The sequence below is a fragment of the Rhinatrema bivittatum genome, chromosome 9 (genome assembly GCF_901001135.1).
Source record: "Rhinatrema bivittatum chromosome 9, aRhiBiv1.1, whole genome shotgun sequence".
In the NCBI taxonomy this organism is placed as follows: domain Eukaryota; kingdom Metazoa; phylum Chordata; class Amphibia; order Gymnophiona; family Rhinatrematidae; genus Rhinatrema; species Rhinatrema bivittatum.
In genome coordinates this window covers 213,731,926-213,756,683 of record NC_042623.1, presented here as the reverse complement: position 1 = coordinate 213,756,683, position 24,758 = coordinate 213,731,926, and the positions used below count along the sequence as shown (strand labels likewise).

General features: G+C 44.8%; 1 protein-coding gene across 1 annotated transcript in view; it reads right to left on the bottom strand.

Moving 5' to 3' along the window:
• MED12L (mediator complex subunit 12L) overlaps nt 1-24,758 on the bottom strand; it is a 764,678-nt gene that overhangs the window by 153,238 nt on the left and 586,682 nt on the right. The window contains exons 28-36 of the mRNA XM_029616044.1: nt 22,520-22,708; nt 20,965-21,039; nt 20,674-20,864; nt 17,348-17,509; nt 14,302-14,413; nt 12,787-12,876; nt 11,766-11,875; nt 6,505-6,640; nt 5,971-6,132 (exon numbers count right to left, since the gene is read on the bottom strand). Of these exons, the coding sequence (XP_029471904.1) occupies nt 5,971-6,132; nt 6,505-6,640; nt 11,766-11,875; nt 12,787-12,876; nt 14,302-14,413; nt 17,348-17,509; nt 20,674-20,864; nt 20,965-21,039; nt 22,520-22,708 (1,227 nt within the window). The remainder of the gene's footprint in view (nt 1-5,970; nt 6,133-6,504; nt 6,641-11,765; nt 11,876-12,786; nt 12,877-14,301; nt 14,414-17,347; nt 17,510-20,673; nt 20,865-20,964; nt 21,040-22,519; nt 22,709-24,758) is intronic.

Below are 24,758 nucleotides of genomic sequence, written 5' to 3'. Positions count from 1 at the left end.
CACTTCCTTATCAGGACTTTCAGGACGTGTTTAGTAAACGACACGCGGAATCCTTACCACCTCACCGCCAATATGACTGTGCCATTGATATCCTCCCCGGACAGACTCCACCTAAGGGACGAATTTACACCCTATCAGAACCTGAATCCACAGCATTACGTCAATATATTGCTGAGAATTTAGATCGGGGATTTATTCGCCCTTCCACATCCCCGGCGGGAGCTGGATTTTTTTTTGTTAAGAAAAAGGATGGGTCTTTAAGGCCTTGTATTGACTATCGTGGTCTTAATTCCATCACCAGAAAGAACAAGTATCCTATTCCCCTCATCTCGGAGTTATTTGACCGGATTAAGGGGGCGCAGATATTTACCAAGTTGGACTTACGGGGTGCATACAATTTAATACGAATCCGAGAAGGGGATGAGTGGAAGACCGCATTTAACACCCATGACGGTCATTATGAATATCGGGTGATGCCCTTTGGGCTTTGCAACGCCCCGGCGGTTTTTCAGGACATGATAAATGACATCTTTCGTGATATTCTTTACTCCTACGTCATTGTCTATTTGGACGATATACTGATTTTTTCCCATTCTTTGTCTCAACATGTGCTCCATGTTCGGCAAGTTTTGCAACGCCTCCGGGAGCATAAATTGTTCGCCAAGCTGGAGAAGTGTATTTTTCATCAACATCAGTTACCTTTCCTCGGTTATATTGTTTCCAACAAGGGCTTATCTATGGACCCTGATAAACTCAATGCCATCCTCAATTGGCCTCAGCCTGTGGGATTACGTGCCTTACAAAGGTTTTTGGGGTTCTCGAACTATTATAGGCAGTTTATTCCTCATTTTTCTTCTTTGGTGGCGCCGCTAACCGCCCTCACTAGGAAAGGTGCTTCCACGCAGCACTGGCCGGGGGAGGCGATACAGGCCTTTCATCGCTTGAAGAAGGCATTTACCACTGACTTATGTCTCCGACGCCCTGATCCTGCCCGGCCGTTTACCCTCGAAGTCGATGCCTCGGCGGTGGGTGTGGGGGCGGTTCTTCTTCAACACTCGCCTGAGGAGCACTGGGTGACCTGTGCCTTCTTTTCTAAGAAGTTTACGTCGGCAGAACGCAACTATACCATCGGCGACCGGGAATTATTAGCCATAAAATTGGCCTTTGAAGAGTGGCGACATCTGTTGGAGGGTGCTCGTCATGTCATCACGGTCTATACTGACCATAAAAATCTCGAATACTTGGCGACTGCCCAGCGACTGAATCCACGGCAGGCCCGATGGGCTCTTTTCTTTAGCAGGTTCCAGTTTTTAGTCCGCTTCCGTCCGGCCCAGAAGAATGTTCGAGCCGATGCACTCTCCCGTAGCTTTGACATACTGGATACTCCGGATCCTCCCCGCTTCCTTATTGATCCAGCCCAAATTCAACTGGCTGCCACCTTCACTGTACCCATCGGAAAGACCGTGGTCCCTAAACGGTCGCGTCTGAGGGTTCTCCGGTGGTGCCACTCCGATCCGCTGGCGGGCCACCCAGGGGTTGCTCGTACCAAGGAACTTCTCTCACGTCATTATTGGTGGCCGACTTGGGAGAGGGACGTCAAAGACTTTGTGGATTCTTGCCCGATCTGTGCGGCCCACAAAACGCCTCGACGGAGGCCCCTGGGGTTGTTGCGTCCACTTCCTCCCCCCACGTCTCCGTGGACTCATATTGCCACCGACTTTATTACCGACCTTCCGTCCTCCGGGGGTCATACTGTCATCTGGGTGGTGGTGGATCGTTTTTCCCGGATGGCTCATTTCATTCCTCTTCCTGGCTTGCCCTCGGCCCCGGAACTGGCTCATCTTTTTCTGCACCACGTGTTTCGCCTCCACGGCCTTCCTCTCAGTATCGTCTCCGATCGGGGTGTACAGTTTACGGCCCGCTTTTGGACAAATCTTTGTAAACTTCTACGAGTGAAGCTTGATTTTTCGTCTGCCTACCACCCTCAGTCCAACGGTCTCACAGAACGCACTAATCAATCTGTCAAGACGTTTCTTCGGGCGTATGTTAATCAACGTCAGGATGATTGGGCCTCTCTACTGGTTTGGGCCGAGATCTCCCATAATAATCATGTTCGTCGGGCCACAGGAGGCTCCCCGTTCTTTTTGGTCTATGGCAGGCATCCGAACTTCCCCCTGCCGGTCCGCACGGTCTCCACTTGTCCTGCGGTCAATGCCACGGTCGCCTCTATGTCCCACCTGTGGTCCACCACGCATGCCTTATTGGTCAAGAATGCTGCTGCCATGAAGCGTCAGGCGGATAAAACACGGATTCCGGCTCCTGATCTTCGTTGTGGGGATCTCGTTTGGTTGAGCACCCGTCATCTTCGTTTACGTCTCCCATCTGCCAAGTTTGCGCCTCGTTTCATTGGGCCCTTTCCGGTTCAGCGACGGATCAACCCGGTCACGTATGCCCTTTGCCTTCCCTCCTCCCTGCGTATTCACAACGCCTTCCATATTTCCCTGCTGAAACCTGCTGTCCTCTCTTGGCCCCAGCGCCGGCGGCGGACCACTGTACCCGTTCTTCCGGAGGACGGTCGTTACGAAGTGCGGGAAATATTGGACTCTCGGCGCGTGCGGGGTCGGCTTCAATACCTGATTTCCTGGAAACACTTTGGCCCGGCGGACAATACCTGGGAGCCTTCTTCTAATATTCAAGCGCCCCGTTTGCTGCGGGCCTTTCATCTTCGCTTTCCCTCCAAGCCTGGGCCACGGGGTGGGAGGAGGAGGTCTTACGGAGGGGGTACTGTTACCTTTGGCGCGCGGCCCGCGGCAGGGCAGCGCGCTGGTGGCGGCGTTTCGGCTCCGGGGCGGTGCAGGGCGTTCCCGGCAACGTCGGTAGCGCAAGCTGGCGGGGATCGGGGCGTTTCTGCTCGGCAGGCAGAGCAGCGTCTCCGCGCAGCAGGGGGAGCCAATCACCGTCGGTCTCATGCGTTGGCTCCGCCCCCTTGACGTCAGACGCCGGCACTGGCTCCGTTTTGCGCGGGAACATAGACTATTTAAAGGGAGCAGTTTCCCCAGTTCACTGCTTCGGCCACGATTGTTCTGAGGAGCTTTCGCCTGGGGATTGCCTCCACTCCTGATTGTCCTTTGCCTGTTTTCCGACCTGGACTGAGTACTGGATTGCGTTGCCCGCTGCCTGCCTCTGGATTATCTGCTGCCTTGGTTCCTGATTGTCTGCTGCCTGCCCCGACCTGGACTGAGTACTGGATTTCGTTGCCTGCTGCCTGCCTCTGGATTATCTGCTGCCTTGGTTCCTGATTGTCTGCTGCCTGCCCCGACCTGGACTGAGTACTGGATTTCGTTGCCTGCTGCCTGCCTCTGGATTATCTGCTGCTCTGGTTCCTGATTGTCTGCTGCCTGCCCCGACCTGGACTGAGTACTGGATTTCGTGCCGGCTGCCTGCCTCTGGATTATCTGCTGCCTTGGTTCCTGATTGTCTGCTGCCTGCCCCGACCCGGACTGACTATTGGACTTCGTGGTCTGCTGCCTAACCTGACTCGGACTGCCTTTGAGATTCCCGTCACGAGGTAAGCGGTCTAATCGGTGGTTCCACTACTATCAATCGGAGACCCTAACACAAAGCCAAACCCAAACCAAACTGCATTATTCTATTGACATGCTAAGGAGTTGCCTTGCAAGTGACAGAGCTCGTTAACATATCCACCCTGCACCAAGTTTAGGGGCCAAGCAACAATGGAGGCAACTTTCAGACTAAGGGCCTGATTTTGAATGCCATTCTGTTCATAAAACAGTTTTGTTTGTGCAATTAGCTTTACTAAAATAGCCCAGTTCTTAGTGTGTGCAGAGGTACACATGTAATCCAGTTAAGCCCATACTTTTATGCAAATTGGGAAAGAGGAGCTTCAGGGGCAGAGTTGGGATTTGCACACATATGGAATTATTTTTTTTTTAATCCAACAAGTTACACCTTCATTGGAGCAGGTGGAACTTTATGGGGCGGATTTTCAGAGCCCTGCTCGCGTAAATCCGCCCAAAACCGGGCGGATTTACGCGAGCAGGGCCCTGCACGCCGGGAAGCCTATTTTACATAGGCCTCCCGGCGCGCGCAGAGCCCTGGGACTCGCGTAAGTCCCGGGGTTCTCCGAGGGGGGCGTGTCGGGGGGCGGGCCCGGTCGTCGCGGCGTTTCGGGGGCGTGTCGGCAGCGTTTTGGGGGCGGGTACGTTGGGGGGCTACGGCCCGGGGCGTGGCCGCGCCCTCCATACCCGCCCCCAGGTCGCGGCCCGGCGCGCAGGAGGCCCGCTGGCGCGTGGGGATTGGAGGCGTAAATCCCCCGACAAAGGTAAGGGGGGGGTTTAGACAGGGCCGGGCGGGTGGGTTAGGTAGGGGAAGGGAGGGGAAGGTGAGGGGAGGGCAAAGGAAAGTTCCCTCCGAGGCCGCTCCGATTTCGGAGCGGCCTTGGAGGGAACGGGGGTAGGCTGCGCGGCTCGGCGCGCGCCGGCTATACAAAATCCATAGCCTTGCGCGCGCCGATCCAGGTTTTTAGCAGATACGCGCGGCTCCGCGCGTATCTACTAAAATCCAGCGTACTTTTGTTTGCGCCTGGAGCGCAAACAAAAGTAGGCTATTCGCGCGCCTTTTAAAATCCGCCCCTATGTGAATTATTTTGTTCACATAGGGGCGGATTTTAAAAGGCGCGCGAATAGCCTACTTTTGTTTGCGCTCCAGGCGCAAACAAAAGTACGCTGGATTTTAGTAGATACGCGCGGAGCCGCGCGTATCTGCTAAAATCCTGGATCGGCGCGCGCAAGGCTATGGATTTTGTATAGCCGGCGCGCGCCGAGCCGCGCAGCCTACCCCAGTTCCCTCCAAGGCCGCTCCGAAATCGGAGCGGCCTCGGAGGGAACTTTCCTTTGCCCTCCCCTCACCTTCCCCTCCCTTCCCCTACCTAAACCCCCCCCTTACCTTTGTCAGGGGATTTACGCCTCCCGGAGGGAGGCGTAAATCCCCGCGCGCCAGTGGGCCTCCTGCGCGCCGGGCCGCGACCTGGGGGCGGGTACGGAGGGCGCGGCCACGCCCCCGGACCGCCCCAGGCCGTAGCCACGCCCCCGTAACGCTGCCGACATGCCCCCGAAACGCCGCGATGACCGGGCCCGCCCCCGACACGCCCCCGACACGCCCCCCTCGGAGAACCCCGGGACTTATTTTACATAGGCCTCCCGGCGCGCGCAGAGCGCGCCGGGAGGCCTATGTAAAATAGGCTTCCCGGCGCGCAGGGCCCTGCTCGCGTAAATCCGCCCGGTTTTGGGCGGATTTACGCGAGCAGGGCTCTGAAAATCCGCCCCATACTGTGCAAATTTTCAAAATGCACTTCTGCACAATAAGGTTGCTTTGAAAATTCAGGGTTAATCCATATTTAAAAAACACGCAGGGTTATAAATGTATCTTCTTTATCTTCAGTAGTTAACACTGGCTTCATTGGTCTTGACTATTTGTTATTTTATATGTAAATATACTTTTTTTATTCTGATAGGTCATGCTCTCATAAGAATGACAATGATCAAAGGGTTTCTGATTACTGCCCACCCTAGAACGTTTTATAAGATTACCCTCATATATCTGTAATATAAGTACTTTTACCTGTATATGTTTGGATGCATTCTTCGGGGGAGGGCTGGTCAGAGGAGACATTTATATGATTAGTTCTTAATAAACAAAACTACCTCCACATAAGCTTCCCTTAAAAATTACTCAAACAAAAAGCAAGCAACTCTTCCTCAGTCAATAATCAAAGCTAAACTTACCAGTGCAGTTTTGCTTTCATTATTTTGGCAAATCCCACCAGTTACAAACTACCTGCTGGTATTGTCAAAATGCAAGCAGATTACCAGTGCCTCAAATTTCTAGGTCAGAGGAAGTTCAAGGAAACCCAGCAGATCTCTGGCTTGAAAAGTAAGCTTTTTCTCTTGCCTGTTTCTTATCTATGGAGTCAAATCCTGCAATTTTGTTCCCTTTGGTGTCAATCAGAGATCCCATTGGCTCACAAGCGATCACGTCACATGTCTGCTTTGGCAAAGGCAGCAGCTGGCGGACTTTGTCAATACTTTCTGAGTGTTTGTCACCTAGTTCTTTCTAACAAAGAAAAGAGAAGTGAGAAAGGACGACACTCATATTTCAAAATTTTAAAATGACTTTCAATATGAAATATTTGCCTTTCTTTAAACATGAGCATTCAAATACTTTTTATGCATATATATTTAATATCTCATTTTTTCTAGAGCAGCATACTATTTTTACTTTAAACAAGAGGTTCCAATTATATGCAGTTAAAAGAAATAAAACACGGCAAAGACAACTACATCAATGCAAAAGAGCAAAAATTACCGTATCTTTTAATTAATAACATGCTTCTATAGTTCTTCCAGATTCCCTGAGTAACCAATGCCTAATAATTAAAATACAATACTCTTGTCAGTGCTGGTACACAACTAGAACCTGACTTACTTTTAGCTTTTTCACTAAGTTCATATAAGCTCTTTTGTTCTCTTCAGAACTCCCTTGGGATGCATTTGATAGGTCAGAGGCTAAGGTCCCATTAATCAGAACGCCGAGCATGTCCAGCACAGTTGTGAATAGCTCGCTGTAAAGAAAAAGATAAGAACGGCATTTCACTCTGTCTAATGTTTAGGCTCTAGTAGCTTAATCAAATAACGATCGCCGCAGGTCATTCGGTTTACATAGAAATGTTACTATTCTAAACTCGGGTCACGTTTAACTGTTGTGAAAGAGAGGGGCAAACGGCCTGCTGGTTAGTTTGCTTGCACTATTTTGAAATGTTGCATCTCTTGGACATACATTTATTTCCTGCAATTTCTAGAAGGAAAGATTTTCACAGGGAGGGGTTAAACCCTCCAGGAATCTAACACATGTATAAAGCACTGTGGGGCATAGAAACCAATTATTAAATTTAAAGCTTTCAGGCATAAGTCCCACTGTAAGTCTTGCAACATTTTGTTTGCATAGTATTTATGGATTTTTTTTCCTTTCATGAAGCTGAAAGGATTTAAATACTTGAGGAAAAGATTTCAAAACTGTACAAGGAAAGTTTCATACAGGGTTTTTAAAAGCATTTGCCCAAAATATAAATCTGACCTATATCCTTGTATAAGCGACTATCATCGCTAATCTGGGTGTGTAAGTATGTGGTACATTACAAAGCATACTGCAACGATATTTATTTGCTTATCACATTAAAGAATCCTGTGATTTAAGGCAAGGTCTGTTTTCCTTTGACTGCCTCATATATTTGCATTTCCATAAGTACAAAATGAAAGCCTTCCCATTCATTCAACAATTATTTTATTTATTCCAATCTCTCCCCATCTCCCACCCTCCACAGCTTTCAAAAATGTTCCTTTCAAGCAAACAGGTTCAAGGTTAGTTTGCTGTGTAGTATATGTAAGCCACACAACCATGGGGGGAGAGTCCCTACAGTATCTAGAAGGCTACAATTGTCAATATTAAGGAGATATTTACAGAGAAATAAACCATAGGTTCCTGCTCTCAAAATGAATCCCAACATCCTGCTGCTATGGAAAAATTATCTGTTGAAAGCTATAGAAGGGCAGTTGAAGAAGTTCAGTAATACTATAGGATTTGTATTTCCTTTTGTGTTTCTACTCTTCTTCCCAAGAGGGTGCAGTGCAAAATGTTTACATGTATTGGGTCATAATATTGACTTACATAATTGTTGGGCCTATGCACAAAAGCTTTGTGTGTACGTTAAAATCATTTAGCACATGCTAAAACTAGTATACTACGCAAGAAGTCTTAGGGGTAGATTTTCAAACCAGTGCGAGCGTGTCCACCTTGTGCACCTTGCGCGCAGCGAGCCACGCTGCCTTCCCCATTCCCTACCCCCCACCCTACCTTCCCTTCCCCTACCTCCCCCGCCCTTTTCCCCCTACCTTTTTTTTTTTCTTTTATTGCAAAACTTACTTCAGCCCTGGGGCTGAAGTAATTTGTGCGTGCCGGCCAACTGCCGGCGCGCGATCCTCTGCACAGCGGCAAATGGCCACTGTGCTGGGATCCTCCGACCCCGCCCCCTTTCCGCAAGCCCCAGGGCTTTAGGCCCACCGCACGTAACCTTTTCAAAATCCAGCCCTTAATATACATGCTTAAACCAGCCTAAAATGTCGTTAACGTGAACACAATAAAAATATCATGTATGCGCATGGAAACGAAGGGAAGCCTTATGCAAATGAGGCATTAGCATATGTCCTCCTGTAAATTGTGTGTTATCCTTTCCTCCACCTATTTAGTGACTGCCCACTAAAGCCGAAAACTGAACACCTACTTTGCACAGGTATTGAAAGGCCTATATGCAGCACTATTTAGCCAGATAAGTACTTAGCCAGATATCTTGTGCACGGATAATGGGCAGATCGGGGAGGAACTATTTATCCAGATAACTTAGTTGGATAAGTAGTGATATTTGTACTTATCTGATTTTCAGGTCAATACAGTAAAGTGCGGCCGCGGTTACCCTGCTTCTAACCCGTTTTCTACTCACAATTTGACCGCGTTAGTCCAACCCGCGATTCACTAACCCTTTTAACCCATCCTTACTGCCTCTTTAAATCAACGGGAAACCCCTTCCGCCCGCAGCATGTATATGAGATGTAAACGATCGGATTAGCTATTCCCTCCCATCGCTTATTCCCTCGCATCGCTTTTTAAACCTGCAGTTTTGCCGCACGTTTAACCTGCTAATTTACCGCTTACCCTTACCCCTGCGTTAGAGGCAGGGGTAAGGGTAGGCAGCAAACTTTCCCCCAGCCCTCGCTCACCTGCCCTGGCCAGTGAGCGAAAAAAGGGGCAGCCCAGTCCTCTCTAACCTCCTCCCGAAGCAACGAAAGCGAAAAAGGAGAAAAGCGACATGTGAAGTGTAACAAACTTTTCTTGCAGCCTTCCTCTGGAGACGCACCGCGGCTCCCCTGCCTCCCGGGGGCTGCCCCCTGCCTCCCGGGGACAGCCGGCGGCGAAAGACAGCACGGGCCCTCTGACACGATCGCTCCAGCTGCGGCCACTTCTCCTGCGTGCATTCAGCCTGTGCGTGCAATTTGGACGCTCAAGGTGTGACGTCACTACGTTTGGCGTCACGGCGTGTGACGTTGGCATTCGCTGATGCACTGCCTTGAGCGCCCAAATTGCATTCATTCACCTTTGCCGGCGCTCAAGGCAGTGCATCAACGAACGCCGACGTCACACGCCATGACGCCAAACGTAGTGACGTCACGCCTTGAGCGGCCAAATTGCACGCACAGGCTGAATGCACGCAGGAGAAGTGGCCGCAGCTGGAGCGATCGTGTCAGAGAGCCCGTGCAGGCATCCATCTTCGCCGGCAGGGCCGCTTTCGCCGCCAGCTGCCCCCGGGAGGCAGGGGAGCCGCGGTGCGTCTCCGGAGGAGGGCTGCAAGAAAAGTAAGTTACATGTCACATGTCACTTTTCTCCTTTTTCGCTTTCGTTGCTTCGTGAGGAGGGTAGAGAGGACTGGCAATCCCGAGCGTAGGAGAACCGAGTGTAGGAGAACCGTCCACTTCCTGGTACCTGTCATTTCCAATGTCATTTGAAATGACAGGTACCAGCGCACCCAGGTTACTGTATAGGCACTGTATAGCGCTCTATACAGTAAAATGGATTGCGCGGGCCTAACCCTTCTCGGACGCGGCTTGCATTTGCAAGCTATTTAAAAACAGTATCGAGCGGTAGGTGAGCCGGACTGTGCGTGCGGCAAACGCGGGTGCGCCCGGCACTAACGCAGCTCTTCCTACCGCTCCTTACTGTATCGGCCCGTAAGTTAACAAAATATGTTAGACCTGCTTATCCAGCTAACTTTTATCTTTCTGGCCTTGCTGCTGAATATCCTGTGTAAGTTAGCCGGATAAGTCTTATCCGGCTAACTTACTTATCTGTTCAATTTTAAATTTTTGAGGACTTACTTATTAGCATTCACATTATTGAAAGGGTTCACCTACCATCAAGCACTGTGTGCTCCACAATGTAGAAGGCACAGTGGTTTTATTGTTTCTAATAAAGAGCCATTTCACAAGTTACTATCAAATAGCATGGTTGTGTTTATTATTGCTGTCCTTGATGGCCTTTTGGCTTTGAGATGATAAACTTGCTAAGCTCATAGGTACAGGGTTTGAGGTAAGGATAGTCCCTTCTTGCCTGTTGAATATAGGGGGTCCTGCCACAGAACCCACAATGATATAACAGCCATTGCCAAGCAAAAGCAATAAACAGTTTCAGGGGGTGGGGGAGGAGACTGTCTTGGACATACTCACTATATTTAGAATTTGCATTTTAAGGTCTGTGTGCACAATGATAGCATAAACATGCTATTGGGGAAATACGTTACTGAATATTGCACAGCTTAAGTAACATTTTAAAAATGACTTTAGCATCACTTTTATTGCATAGGCTACCATAACATGTCCTTTTAAATGTGAAGAAAAAAACATGCATCCTGTTTTTGTCTCTGGTGATCATGATGTGCAGTAAGCTAACCATGTTTTAATGAGCATATAATGTTCCTCTTTTGTAACCAGTTTGCAACTCAACTCACTTGCATTGACACCACATTAACATACAAAAAGAAGGTCAATGGAACAGCCCTTCCATTAGTGCAAACAATATGCCAAAGATTAGTTGTTAAATTAATAATGGAGTTATAGATGTGCTTTTTTCTCACAAATACAATTCCACCTTTCTTTGCCTAATCCCTTTCTTCACATCTCATCTCAAGACTGACCTCTTCTTTCTAACCTTTACAGATCTGTTGAAGTGTAATGATGTTCTATTTATGTATCATGTTCAGTGCTTGTTGTCCTTAGCAGCTGGCAGTCCATGACATTCCCCACAGGCATGCCCAGCAACTCAGAATATTTACTGAATATTTCAGATTTATGCCGCTCGCTATGTAGACTGCAAGTGACTGCAAAATATTCAGATCGAATGTCGGTATATAAAATAAACAAATAAATAAATAAATAAATAAATAAATTCTAAAAATATTATTCTGTTCTACATAATTGTTTCTTGGCCAATTTAATAGCTATGATATTCCAAATCTTTTCAGTCTGCTGAAACACAGGAAATCAGAGCTGCTACATGCAACCACTTCTTGAGATGAAAGCAGCATAGAAAGTGCAGCCCATTTTGAAACGGCTGCCATCACTGGGCAATTGATTTGGAAGCCAGCTGCTATCACTTGCCTTCCCATATTCACTTCCAGATTTATACTCTGATCTCTCCCTTTCCCACAAATACATTTGTGGGAAAGGGAGAGATGCTGTGCCTAAGCTGAGTTCCAAAGAAAAGGAGCTGGGCCCAGGGGTCTTTCATAAAATGGCTTCCTCCCTGGATAGCTAAGGTGAGTGGATTTTAAGGAACAGACAAGCAATGTGGAACTCTTTAGTTCATCAGAGAAGGATAACCGAGAAAAGTGCTGCAGAACAGGGAATCAGAAAGGGGGCAGATCCAGAGGGTTCAATTATTCCCATCATCCAGGCCATGCTACATTTTTTAATGTTACCTTTTACAAGCATTTTCTATTTTAGTTTCATTAACCTTTTAGGGCTTAGTCTCTTGCTTTCTTTTATTAGAGAACGGTGCTTCCATAATTCAGATAATAAATCAACCCATAGTCCAATGATACATATTACATAAGCTATCATTTATTACTGATTGCACACACATACTCATTGGTTTGCATGTCAACAGTTCCTGAAGTTATTATCTGAAGGAGCAAGAGAGCCCAGTCTGTAGTCCACTGTGTGCTTCTCTGTACAGTGTCAAACATTCCACCAACCTAGAATGCAGGAGGATACCAGAAAGAACATCAGTATACCTATGTTCCCTAGCTCTACTGCAGCAAATAAACTATTTTGTACCTCATAAGAACATAAGAAATTGCCATGCTGGGTCAGACCAAGGGTCCATCAAGCCCAGCATCCTGTTTCCAACAGAGGCCACAAGAACCTGGCAATTACCTTGACCATTAAAAACATTTTTATCTCTCTACATTCAAGGGTTTTTCAATAGAAAGCAGTCAATGCAACTATAAAATCATCTTGGCCTAGCACAGCTCTCTAGACATAACACAAGAATACAAAATGCATTTCAATTTATGGTGGGAATGTTATAGCTATCTGGGGCAGGGTGGGGAAGGTGATATTCAAACGTCCCACCTAGGTGCAAATTCACTGGTACTTTATACCAAATTTTTCACAGGGAAAGCATGCATTCCCTTTGCACAATTACATTTTGCACCTGCTTATCATCTCCATTTGTTATTTTATGATCCCATTCAGAACACACCCCAGGGAACCCCCTCCACTAAATGCAGCTAAAAGTGCTCATATTCTGAAGCAGTGCACGGGCACTTTTAGCAACTTAGAGAAGGCGGTTTGCAGATAGCCTCTTTACCTAGATAAATGGCTTTCAAAATTATCCACAATACATATACCGCTTCAAGTGCATAACTGTGAAGATCAATTTTAACAGTCACAGTCACTGCTCTGATCTATAAAATGTGATTCAATCTGACACTATATTGTGCCTTTAGAACCAAAACACTGCTCCTTCCCAGCATTACAACAGTCTACAGTGGACAAACTCAATATACATGCGTCCATTGCAAGACGTAACCAATTAACAGTGACCAGGTCATCTTGAAATTTGCAAAATATATAACTCAGAGAATGGAAGGATACAGCTTACCAAATTAAGTCGCAGTTGTAAAGCTTCGTGCATCATCTGCCGAGCTTTAACATCATCCTGGTATCGTTCTTCCCTCCAGTTACTCAAAATCTATGAACAGTTTGATTCCAAGAACACTGATTTATTTTGCTACATTTTGATAATACAATTTATAAAATATAGCAAAGGACATAAATATACTGGACTTGTTTTTCACTTGCAGGCATTAAAAGTGTTAATAAAAGATCCACAGGCATAGAAAAACTTTAGATATGTCAATATCACCCAACCCAATCATAGAAATATGATGGCAGACAAAGACCATGGGGCCTATCTAGTCTGCCTATCCACACAAACGCTCAGGTCAATAATCCCTACCACTCCCTCAGAGACCCCCCTGTGCTCATGTCATGCTTTCTTGAAGTCATACTGTCCTCGTCTCCACCTCCTCCATGGGGAGGCTGCTCCATGCATCCACCACCCTTTTCTGTGAACAAATACTTCCTTGGATTATTCCTCAGTGTACCCTTTCACTTTCATCTCATGACCCCTCACTCCAGGCTCCTTTCTGCTGAAAGAGACTCACCTCCTATGCACTGATATCTCTGAGATATTTAAATCTCTCTATCTTATCTCCCTTCTCTCGCCTTTCCACTAGGGTATACATGTTTAGAGCTTTAAGTCTGTCCCCATATTCTGTATAATGAAGATCACAATCATTACTTTTCTTCTTTTTTCCTGTTTAGACATGGAAAAATAATTAAGACTGCCCTGTTCTGCAAAAAGGTTTAAATGAGGTTCCAAGCCAGTGGCACAAGCTAACAGCACAACTTAATATAACCCAAAATATTTACGTTGCATTTTTGTAAGGAAGAAGATTTGGAAGCCCATTGTACTTTAAAGTGAGAACATGCAAGGCCAATCGCAGGCAACCACCACAGAAATGCAAGTTTTATTTAGGCATGGGGAAGAGCTCTGATGACCAAGTGCATTGCCTACAACATAGTACGGCATTCTCTCCAGTCAGTACACTTATTAACAGATGCTCTGGGGAAGCCTTGCACGTCTCCCCCCCCCCCCCCCCCCCTCCATCCAGACAAAATGGGCCACTTTACAGAGCAATGAGGACAACGGGACGCTACTGAAAAAGCCATAATTAGAGAATCGTTGCAATCTTGACACATGCTCCATACTGGCTTGTTGCCTGCCTACAGTGGCCTTTATGCAAGGCGCAATTCAGAAGGCGAAGCCAGCATTCAACTCTTATGGGGACAGCAGGGCAAGAACAGGAACAGCAGCAGCAAAGTTATTTCAGAAGGAAAGAGGAAAATAAGCAGCACTTTTAAATAACTACGGGACAGAACTGAGCTGCACCCCTCTCCCTCTATATGCTGAATAAAACATATGCTAGCTTGATATTTTCTAAAAGTCTCACTTGGAAATCATTTTATTTTCTCAGTTTTGTGCTACTCCATATATGCAAAACTGAGTCTACGGTAACTCATTACAAGGGTTTGTACTATGTGTTCATTTTACCTGGTTAACTTGATTTTGCAGTGAAGTTAGAAGCCCCTCCCGTTGCTCATCCTGTCCCTTAAGGCAGGTAAGTACCAAAGAAAGGAAAGGTTGCTGACTCAAGAGAGACATGCTTTAAAGGAGGCAAACGTACAATATTCAGTTACCAAAGTTATTACACTTCCTTGCTCTACCCCCATTCTCATTTCACTGTCCTATAGACCACACTCACATCATTCCACGTTAAAAGCAAAACAGAAGAGCCCTACATAAAAAATAAAAAAAGAAAAAGGAAAAGAAAGGCTTAGATGTCAGTCACACTTAGAAAGCAATGTAAAGATTCCAGTCCATGTGACTGGGCTAGACAGCAAGAGTAAACATTCCGATGTGCTGCAGGAGGGGATTCAGAATGAGGCTCGTTCATTTTGAGTCACGTGCAAGTAGAAAAATGCTGTATTGAATACACTTCAAGAACGTTTCCCTCTCCCCCCTCCATAGAGCATCAATATTGATGGAAATGACAATGGACTTTTGACTATGCAATGCTTTTTTTTTTTTTTTTTTTTAAATCGTGCAGACCACTGCCACATAAGTAAACTATGGAAAATATGCATTTAAGTGTATTTGGGTTGGATAATATTCACTTCCACAATTTTGTAAATATTTTAAGAAAAAGCAATTGCCTGCGAGTTTATTTTTGTCATTTTTTTTAAATTATAGGAAAAATGTTCACCACTTCTATTTGGAATTGCTTCAAGCTTACAATATTTATTACTTTACAAAGGAAAATAAGCTGAAAATATACTATAAAAGAATAAAGTACAGTATATCCAATAATATTCTTTCCTGGTTAAGAAAAAAAGAGAGTGTTTCATGACTGCTTGTCTGGCAATCAAGAGTATGATGCAAAGTACAAAAAGGTGGTTAATTTTAAAGTCATTACAAGCACAGTTTTATGTGCATAAATGGCTTTATTATAAAGTTTTCTGGTGTTTGTGCATGTAAAAGTGTATGTGAACTGATTTCGTGCACAATTTTACGTGCACAAAAAAAAAATAAAGGCGTTTGGGGAAGGGGTTGGAGCTTTGCTTTATGTGCACACATTTCATTTAAAAAAAAGTATGCACAGAAATTAACATGCACAAGTTATGCGTTGCAAAGAGTGTGTGCAACTTTGTATGGGCGAGTTTGTGCGTAAGCTTTCACATAAGTTGATTTTGAATACTGGTGTAGCTTACGCGCAAGCAGCTGCCACGTCAGTTACTCGCGATGTTCTAAAATCCCGCTTAATGCATCAGTTAGAAACAGAAAGCATAGACTTTTTGCCCTAGATCTCATTGTATGCTGGACCTTTGCTCCTGCAGCTAGGGCTCTAAGCTGCTGACTTCTCAAATACAACAGCCAGCTTAATCCATGTTTCCATGCCACTCTTGGAGGAACCAGTGGTTTTGTGTATCCCGCACAGTAGATAAGATGCCACATTATTTTCAGGACAGATTTTATTTTTTTTGCAAGTGGTTTCTAACACACGAGGCAACAGTCAAAACTTCTGAATAAACAAGGTGGCTCAAGAAGCGTGCTTAAGTTTACAAGTTTACATAAAGGATTGCAGGTTCTAGAAGTATGGAAGTTTTCATCTCTCTCAGTCAAGCCATTTCACTGTCAATAGAAACATTGCTGTCAATTTTAAAAGACATGCACAAAGAAAGGTTTGGTACCCTGCAAACTGTTTCATATCACTTATGGGATAACTTTGGCCCTATATATGGGCAAATGGAGATATACTATAGTATTTTATAATCTGCATATATCTGGTTTGCACAAATTATAAAATACATGTGGCTAGTACCTCACAACATATGCACGTATGTTTCATTCTGTGCAAATATCAGCAATGCATTGAAAACGTATACTTTTTCTTTCCATTTCATAACCATATATATTTATACGTGAAAAAAAAAGAACTTATTCACACAAAACCCTGATTTATATGCGGAAGTAGGTACCGGCATATTTTTACAAACATGCATGTAATTGAAATCACCAGATTGCGGATACCGCCATCAGTTCGCCCAGTCCATCTTCATTGAGACCCAACTAGTTCTTCACCCCCCCCCCCCCCCGTTCACCCAGACCTCCCACCCAACAACAGCAGACGAGTCTGATATCAACTGTGCTAGATAATCAGCAGGAGGAAAATTGCACAAAAAAGTTGCCTAATGCATTCATGTAAATCTCTTATAAAATAGCAACTTAAGTGTCTTCCTCTTGGCCCCACCCTGGAATATTCCTTGGCCACCCCTTTCTAGAACAGAAAAATGTGCAGGACAAAAACTGCCCACGTACGTTTGATGTTTATAAAATAGCATATACGTGTGTGCAAGTTACTTATGTGCGCATCTGCTCATTTTACTCGTGTGACTCAAAAATTAACTTGATAGGGAAAATAATTTTCAAACACCGGTATAAAATGTTGGCAAAAAAAAAAAGAGACACAAATTGCATCAATTTTCAAAGCAGACTTCTGTACACCTGCTATTTGGTGCACACAAATGTTTTCTGAAAAGTTATGCGCAAACTGCTGCATTTTATAAAGTATGTATGCAGATCCAAACTCCTCCTCAATCCCACCCCCCATGAACACCTCTACTCAGTCTGGGTAAATTTACACACAGAATCAAGACATGTGCATGTACTTTTACCCACAGGCAATTTCGTAACAGGCCACATTTATGTGTAAAACACTGGTTTTCATGCAGAAAGTCCCTTTGAAAATTACCCAAATTGTCTATTATTTGCTTGCACTCTTTTGCCAAAAAAGCTTAACTGCCTGTGAAAAAAACAAGACTTCTACTGAAAAGCATGATACAAGCATAGCATAAACTTCCTAAATACTGCACATGCTCTAAAGGCTCATTTGAAGCATTTTAAAATATCCCCGCTTCACAGTAAGGAAGAACTGATCTACACTGAGAAATATATTCATGAGGAAGACTTCAGTTGAGCTAGCTGCATTTTTATTTCAAAATAAAATCGCATTTAAAAAAAAAATGTTCATTTTGATTACCTTTTCTGCTTTTGTCTATCTCTCTCCTTTTTTGAGGATGATCCCAAATGTTGACCCTTTTCTAGTTCTTCTCCAGCTGCTTTCAGAACTCTGCCTTGTACCGAAGTAGGAAGTTTAGCTATCAGAGGGGCCACCAGCCAGACACCTCTACGTTCAGAGGAACTGAAATCAAAATAAACGTAACCTGTCACCACATGGACTGCTCTAGATCATATCCAAGTAACATATCATACCGTGGTCTGCTCTAGATCATATCCTAGTATTGTATCACTACATGGTCTGCTCTAGGTCATATCCTAGTTAGTAATCACACCATAGTCTGCTCTAGATCATATCCTAGTTAAACACTCTAAAAGTGCATGTTATAAAATGTGACTCAGGTTGACAAGATTCTGTAGCTGAGGTTTGGACACTGGAAGAAATCCAAATGTAGTATCAGTGATTTCATACAGCCTATTGTTAGTTATACTGGACTCAGGAATAGGAAGGAGACAAAGCAGTAAAAGAAGAGAGAGGGATGCAGGAAACAGAGAAAAGACACTAGGGGCTCAGGGACTATAAACAGAGAAGAGACAATGAAGAATCTAGGCAGCGCAATGTGTGACAATGGGGGAAAGGATAGGAGTTACTGTGAATTGGAAAACCTATGTCTTTGAGAACATTGGGGCAGATTTTAAAACCCCTGCGCGCGTAAATCCGGAAGGATTTTACTGTGAATTGGAAAACCTATGTCTTTGAGAACATTGGGGCGGATTTTAAAACCCCTGCGCGCGTAAATCCGGAAGGATTTTACTGTGAATTGGAAAACCTATGTCTTTGAGAACATTGGGGCGGATTTTAAAACCCCTGTGCGCGTAAATCCGGAAGAATTTACGTGTGCAGGGCCCTCGCGCGCCAGCGCGCCTATTTTGCATAGGCCGTCGGCGCGCGCAGAGCCCCGGGACGCGTGTAAGTCCCGGGGCTTCGTGGCGGGGGCGTGGCGGGATGGCGCGGAGTTTAGGGGGCGGGGCGTGGCGTTTTGGGGGCAGCGACGTGGGCGTGGTTTCGGCCCGGGGGCATTCTGGGGGCGTGGCCGCAGCCTCTGGAACAGCCCCCGGGACCGGACCACGGAGTGGGGCAGCCGGCCGACGCACGCAAAGTTAAGGGTGGGGTTTAGATAGGGCCGGGGGGGTGGGTTAGGTAGGGGAAGGGAGGGGAAGGTGGGGGGAGGGCGAAGGAAAGTTCCCTCCGAGGCCGTTCCGAAATCAGAGCGGCCTCGGAGGGAACAGGCAGTGCACGCTGGGCTCGGCTCGCGCAGGTTGCACAAATGTGCACCCCCTTGCGCGCGCCGACCCCGGATTTTATAAGATACGCGCGGCTACGCGCGTATCTTATAAAATCCAGTGTACGTTTGTTCGCGCCTGGTGCGCGAACAAAAGTACTCGTTTGCGCAAGTATTTAAAATCTACCCCATTGTGTCCAGTGGAAAATCACCATCTCAAGAAGTACCAGTGCTAACTGCAAACAGTGTTTTAACCCATTATCAAGCTAGTCAGAGGTCAATGTCTAAAAAAAAGTGACAGTGTCAAGAGAAGGTGTACGGTCAGTCAGCAGAGAAAAACAGATCTCTCAGAGATGCAGAGCCAGAGAAGAGTCAGTGTCTCAGGCAGTGGCAGCATTAGCGGGGAATCAGTGTATCCAGCAGAGAAGTATTTCCTCGGGGAAAGCAAGGTCTGTACAGTAGGGAACAGGCACATCAAAGAAGTTGAAGTCAGTGTCTCTAGCAGTGCCAATGCCATTGGGAATTCTGTGCCTGAGGACATACCAAGGCCAGTTGGCTATATGCTGGTTAGATATTCTCAGAATGCCATATGGATGTTCGCCGCATGTCCTTGGTGTAGCATTAACATGTTACTAGCAAGTGAAGGTTACTATGCCACAGCCTATTTTCTAGGGATTCAGGATATGAATCTTCAATCTTCTGGCACCAAAACTTTATGTCTGCGAGGAACCCAATCTACTGACTGCTCTTATTCATCCCCTTGTTATACTAACATGTCACGGAGAATGTTTCTAGAATTTTTCTTCCATAGTTATATATTGGAACCATACATGTGATTAATCTTATGAAATATATGGTCTTGTTAACTACATCTTTCATAATGTTAACTATTGCTGATGCCTGGTAATGTCATTTTGCAATCCTGTTCAACTAACTTATAGGGTCATTCATCAAAATGCATTATGAACAATAACGCACGGCACAAATGCAAATTTTTTGGAGGGGCGGGATCAGGGAGGGGTTTGGGCAGGATTTAGTAAAATGAGGGGCAATATCGCACAGTGCAATAGCATAATGCCTGCTATCGCATGGTTTTAATGACGGAAATAACTACACCGTTTACTAGAGATGTGAATCGGAACTGATATCGGATCCGATTCTGGTTCCGATTCACATCTATAGAGATGTGAATCGGAACTGATATCGGATCCGATTCTGGTTCCGATTCACATCTCTACCGTTTACCTGGCGTTAGGCTGTGCGATGTGCCCAAAATAGCCATAACACAATTTGCGATAAATGTTTTGGTCAATTCTGGGCTTGAGAGAGAGAGAGAGAGAGAGAGAGAGAGTGAGCACGAGCCTCTGGGAAGGGCCTCACTGTGTGCACCTATTTATATCTCTATAGGAGGTCCATCTGATAGGTCGAGGTGAGGTAACTATGTTAGGGTGAGATAACATAATACAAAATGTCATGTTTGTGAGACCTTCCTCACTCCTAATGATGTTAAATCTTCACCAAGGTGTACTGTGCTGTTTGTACATCTCACTCTACATGTGAAACTGGCCCCTAAACCCTAAACCACCACCTCACCTCGACCTATTAGATGGCCCTCCTATAGAGATATAAATACTTCAATATTATGAGGGCCTTGTAGATAGACATGCTCTCTCTCTCTCTCTCCCTCCCTCTTCTTTCCCCTCTTAGCGCAAGATGTGAAAAATAGGGATTGCAGGGTGCACTAAGTTTACCGCACCACACAATACTACCAATGTGAAGCGGTATGTTACCGCACGGTGCAGCGGTATGTTACCGCACGGTGCAGTCATTCTAAAATTTCCCTAAACATGCCCCTTTTTCTTAACGCAGGCCTTAAAGATACCCCCTCCCCCCAAAAAATTAATTTTCATAAGCACTACAGCCATACATTCTCTTCAGAAATTATTATTAATTATGAACATTTTTCATCTAGAAAACAAATCTTGACTCACAGTCCAGTTATGCCTTACAGTACACAATGGAATTCTATTCATTACTATAAGCAGCCATCTCACATTCTGAATACCTTAGGAATGCCTTTTTGACATTCTGGCTTGTGTTATTTGAGTCAACATTTCCAGCAGAGTTTGGGTTGAAGAGGCTAATTCCAATGGTGGAGGAGGTATTGTTTAGTTCAGCAGACTGCTGAAAAACCTCAATTGTGGCCTTTGCAATATTATCCAGCAAAATGTTCATTTCTGCCACAGATCCAGAGCCCTGCAGCAAAACACAAATAAACCAAGCTGACTCTTGCCGTCCGTACTCCTGACTTACTCCTCCTGCGCTGCATTGACCAGATTTAACAGAAAATACTTACAGGCTCCTTCATGCACTGCTTGATCATTAATTGGAGTTCTAACCAAGACTGCCTCAGAGTCCATTGATCAAGATTCTGCAGGGGGGGGAAGAAACAAGGGGGGGAGGGGATCATTTACTAAGCATTTTTCCCATAGAGACGAATAGGGGAAAAGTAAATCCAGCCCAAAGTTAGAAATCGTGTGATTTTAGTTAATGGTATGGCTAGTTTACAGTTTGTTCCATTCATGGCATATTTATGGTTCGCCGTGGATTCAGGCCAGCAGAGTTAGATGTTAAATTACCCGATACCCCTGAAACTCAAAGTGTCATTTAAAGAGTTCAGGCTGCTGTTACCAGAATGAGGAGATTTTTCTAGCCTGTTTGGCAGGTATATTTAAAATTGAAAGCAGGCCCGTCGCTGGGCTGTCCGACACTCCAGACGAGCCCTTAGGTGGGAGGGTGGGGACTCTCTGAACTTCTGGCTGCCTGCAGGGATAGGATCTTCCTCCAAACTGCCAAGTGCAGGGAGCGGGGCCTCCCAGAATGAAGCCAGCAGGAGTGCCACCCTCCGATGATGTGGCCACAGAAGAAAAGGCTGTGGGGTGCTGCGCTCCAGACGGGACCCTGGGCAACCGCCCATCTCGTCCATCCCTTCCAAAAGCCTTGCTTCTGAAGGTTAAGAGCACGCTGCCCAGAAACGTAAGGAGGGCAATGGTGGGATTCTGCAGGGCTCTTGCCGAGAGCCACATTATGATGTTAAGCATGCAGCACTGCTGTCAGATGAGCGCTGGAAGCGGCTAGGAAGCACCGCACCCCCGGCGGGGATTTCAGGGATCTGGGGAGGGGTCAGGGGGATGGAATAGAGATTGTGGATCAGTGGGGAATGGATCAAGGTTTTTCACTTAAAAATCAGGGAAATTGAGGGTGGGGGGGCCCTCGAGTCACCAGTGATCACGGTCTTTTTGGTTTTTTTTAATTTGGTGGCTGGGGATGGATCGGGCACTACGCCAGCACTGTTTTTAAAGTGTTTTCTGGGGCCACTTAAGCTGCTTTATTTTGAGTACAGCAGGCCAGATAACTTTCAAACTAAAGTCGGTCAGATTTCAATGTTATCCAGCTACCTATAGGCGAGTATATTCAGTGGAACGTTTATCTCCTGAAAATCAGGGATGTCTTATCTGGCTGCCTTTAGCCGGATTGCGTTGTCTACTGACCAGCTTACTGAACGCAAATAAACCAAGCTGAGTCTTCTAGTCTCCACTCCTGCCTCACTCCACTTGCTTTGCACTGAAAAAAATCTAACAAAAAGTACCTACAGGCTCCTTCATTAACTGGCGTGCCAATGTGCCTTTGCCTTACTGCAGGTTTGTTGCTATCTTTACTGGCAAGACTGCTATAGTGCTCTGCTATCTCTTTGCTATCCCTGTCACATGACTGTGCTCTATTGTTCCTGCTCCCACCCACTTTGGCCATATCATCGAGCCGGCCCCTTTAATTCTCCTTCCTGTGCAACTGACCGATTGATTTGTATTTCTGTTAAATTTTTGGTCTTGTGACCCCTCATATCCGCTTACCTGAAGGATGCGTTTAATGTGCTGTCTTTGTGGATTGTCACCTTCTGCGCACTCTTTAACGCCATGAGGGTAGCAGATAAGTTGCAATAACTTCTGTGCTTGTTTGTTTGAAAGAACTGGATCTAAAATTAGATCTTTGTCAGTGCATAACCTCTCCGGTTCTTTGAGGCAGTGTTCACCTACCCACTCCTGCAAGTAATCAAAATGTGGCAATTTGTGTCAGTAGCTGTCATTCAATCTCCCATTGCATCAAATATCTCCTCTGCTGTAAAGGTTAAAATAATTAAAGCAACTTTTCATCATGATTATGATTATGATTATTTATTCAAACCAAACAGGGAGATGTAGTTACTCATTCTCTGCTTGAAAAATTGAAATTGTAATGGTTTATGTAAAATATATGCACAAGTTGGGACATGATGCAATTATTCATGTGGACTAGGAATGAAAAGATGGCAACAAAATGTCACTTATTTTAATCCAAAAACTGCATCTCCAAATATTTTTGAGCTTAGTTATTCTTTTTTTTTTTTTAGGCTATACATTAATTATAACAACAAAGTTATTACTTATACTGAAATATGATCATACAGTAATAGCTTTATATTACTTTCAAAATTCCCTTATAATCAATATATCAGTATTTTTCTTAAGGAAAACCGTAAGACATTTGAATAATTAATTAGAACGAGCCACAAAGTAAATCACATTTCATGTAAGGCATGTCAGAGATACAACAATTCTAATTTTTTTTTACTCTCAACCATTCGCTGCACTTGGGGGGGGTGTATCTGGAAATGCCTGTAATGCCGAAACTTCATAAAATACATATTTATGGTCCTTATACCATAATTCACACTTACAGGGATACCGTAAGAAAAATTTTGCCCCCCCTAGCCAGGGTATCAATTTTTAATCTAAGAAACTCTTGTCTCCTTAATTGAGTTGCCCTTGACAGAACTGGATAAATCCAAATCTGTTGTCCATGATATTTCTGCAATCTATTATGTAAAAATAACCGTAACACAGTATCCCTTTCTGACGGAAACATAAATGAAATAAATAGTTTCTCTTAACGGTATCTCTGTTTCAATGGTTGTTTCTCGAGCTTCTGATATATTCATGGACTGCTCTGGTTGCATGTCTCCTGTAGTTGGTTTTTTAGGGCTATAATAAATTTTTGCCAATGCTGGAATAGCCTGTTCTGGCATTTTCAAAATATGTAACAAATATTCCTTAAACATTTCTCTAGGAGAAATAATTTTTTGAAATGAAACATTTAATATCCTTAAATTGGAGTATTTTAAATTATTCTCCATGTATTCTAGTTTTTTATCATTCAACATCTCTGTCTTAATCAAATTTTTTGAATAGTTTCCATTTTTACCAGACGTTCTTCTTGTACTTCCAATTTATCTTTATGAGTAACAATAACTTTTTCTACATCTAATACTTTTTGTTGAGATTCTGTATTAGTATTAGTTAACTTTATTAATGCCATTTCAAGAGATTTAATTGCAGCCCAGAGAGTTGTCCATGGTTACTTCAGAAGTCCTAGCAGGTATAATTATTCTCATTTCAGGCTTATCTTCCTCACCACCCCCTACAGCTAGGCTCCCCATTCCCTTTTCTATATTAGATACTAGATTTAAATCAGTGGATTTCTCATTAAAGAGAGAATACCCTTTATCATCCCTTAAAACTGTTGGCGGGGATGGGGTACTGGGAGCACTGGGGCTCAAAGAGATGGCTTCGGCCTGAGAAACAGATTCTCGCTCAAAATCCGTAACTACAGCGGCCCCGTCCTCCGGTTGTATATTTGTTGAAGTCATAAAGAATGAGGAAATCTGAGGTTGGGTTGGTCCAGGTAAGGGAGACGAAGACAAGGCTTCCCTTATACGGGCCTTCTGCTTAGTATGAGGCATAACAAATACAGGTCTAAATTTTCTCTTCTTTATGACTAACTCTGAGAACTTACTAATCCAATGACTTACGGGTTTTGAGCTTAGTTATTCTTTAAGATGCTCATTACATGTTCATCTACACTATGTGCATCTAAGGAGCCATATTCAAAGCAGTTACTCAGGCTAAGTTCAGAGTTAGTTGGATTTTTCCATTGCGCTGACCCCTGATGATTTATCTAAGTTTTTATCCAGAAAAAAACTTAGCTGGATAAATGAGGTGCATCACAGATCAGGGCTGACATCTGGATAACTCAGCTGGATAAAGCCAATATTCA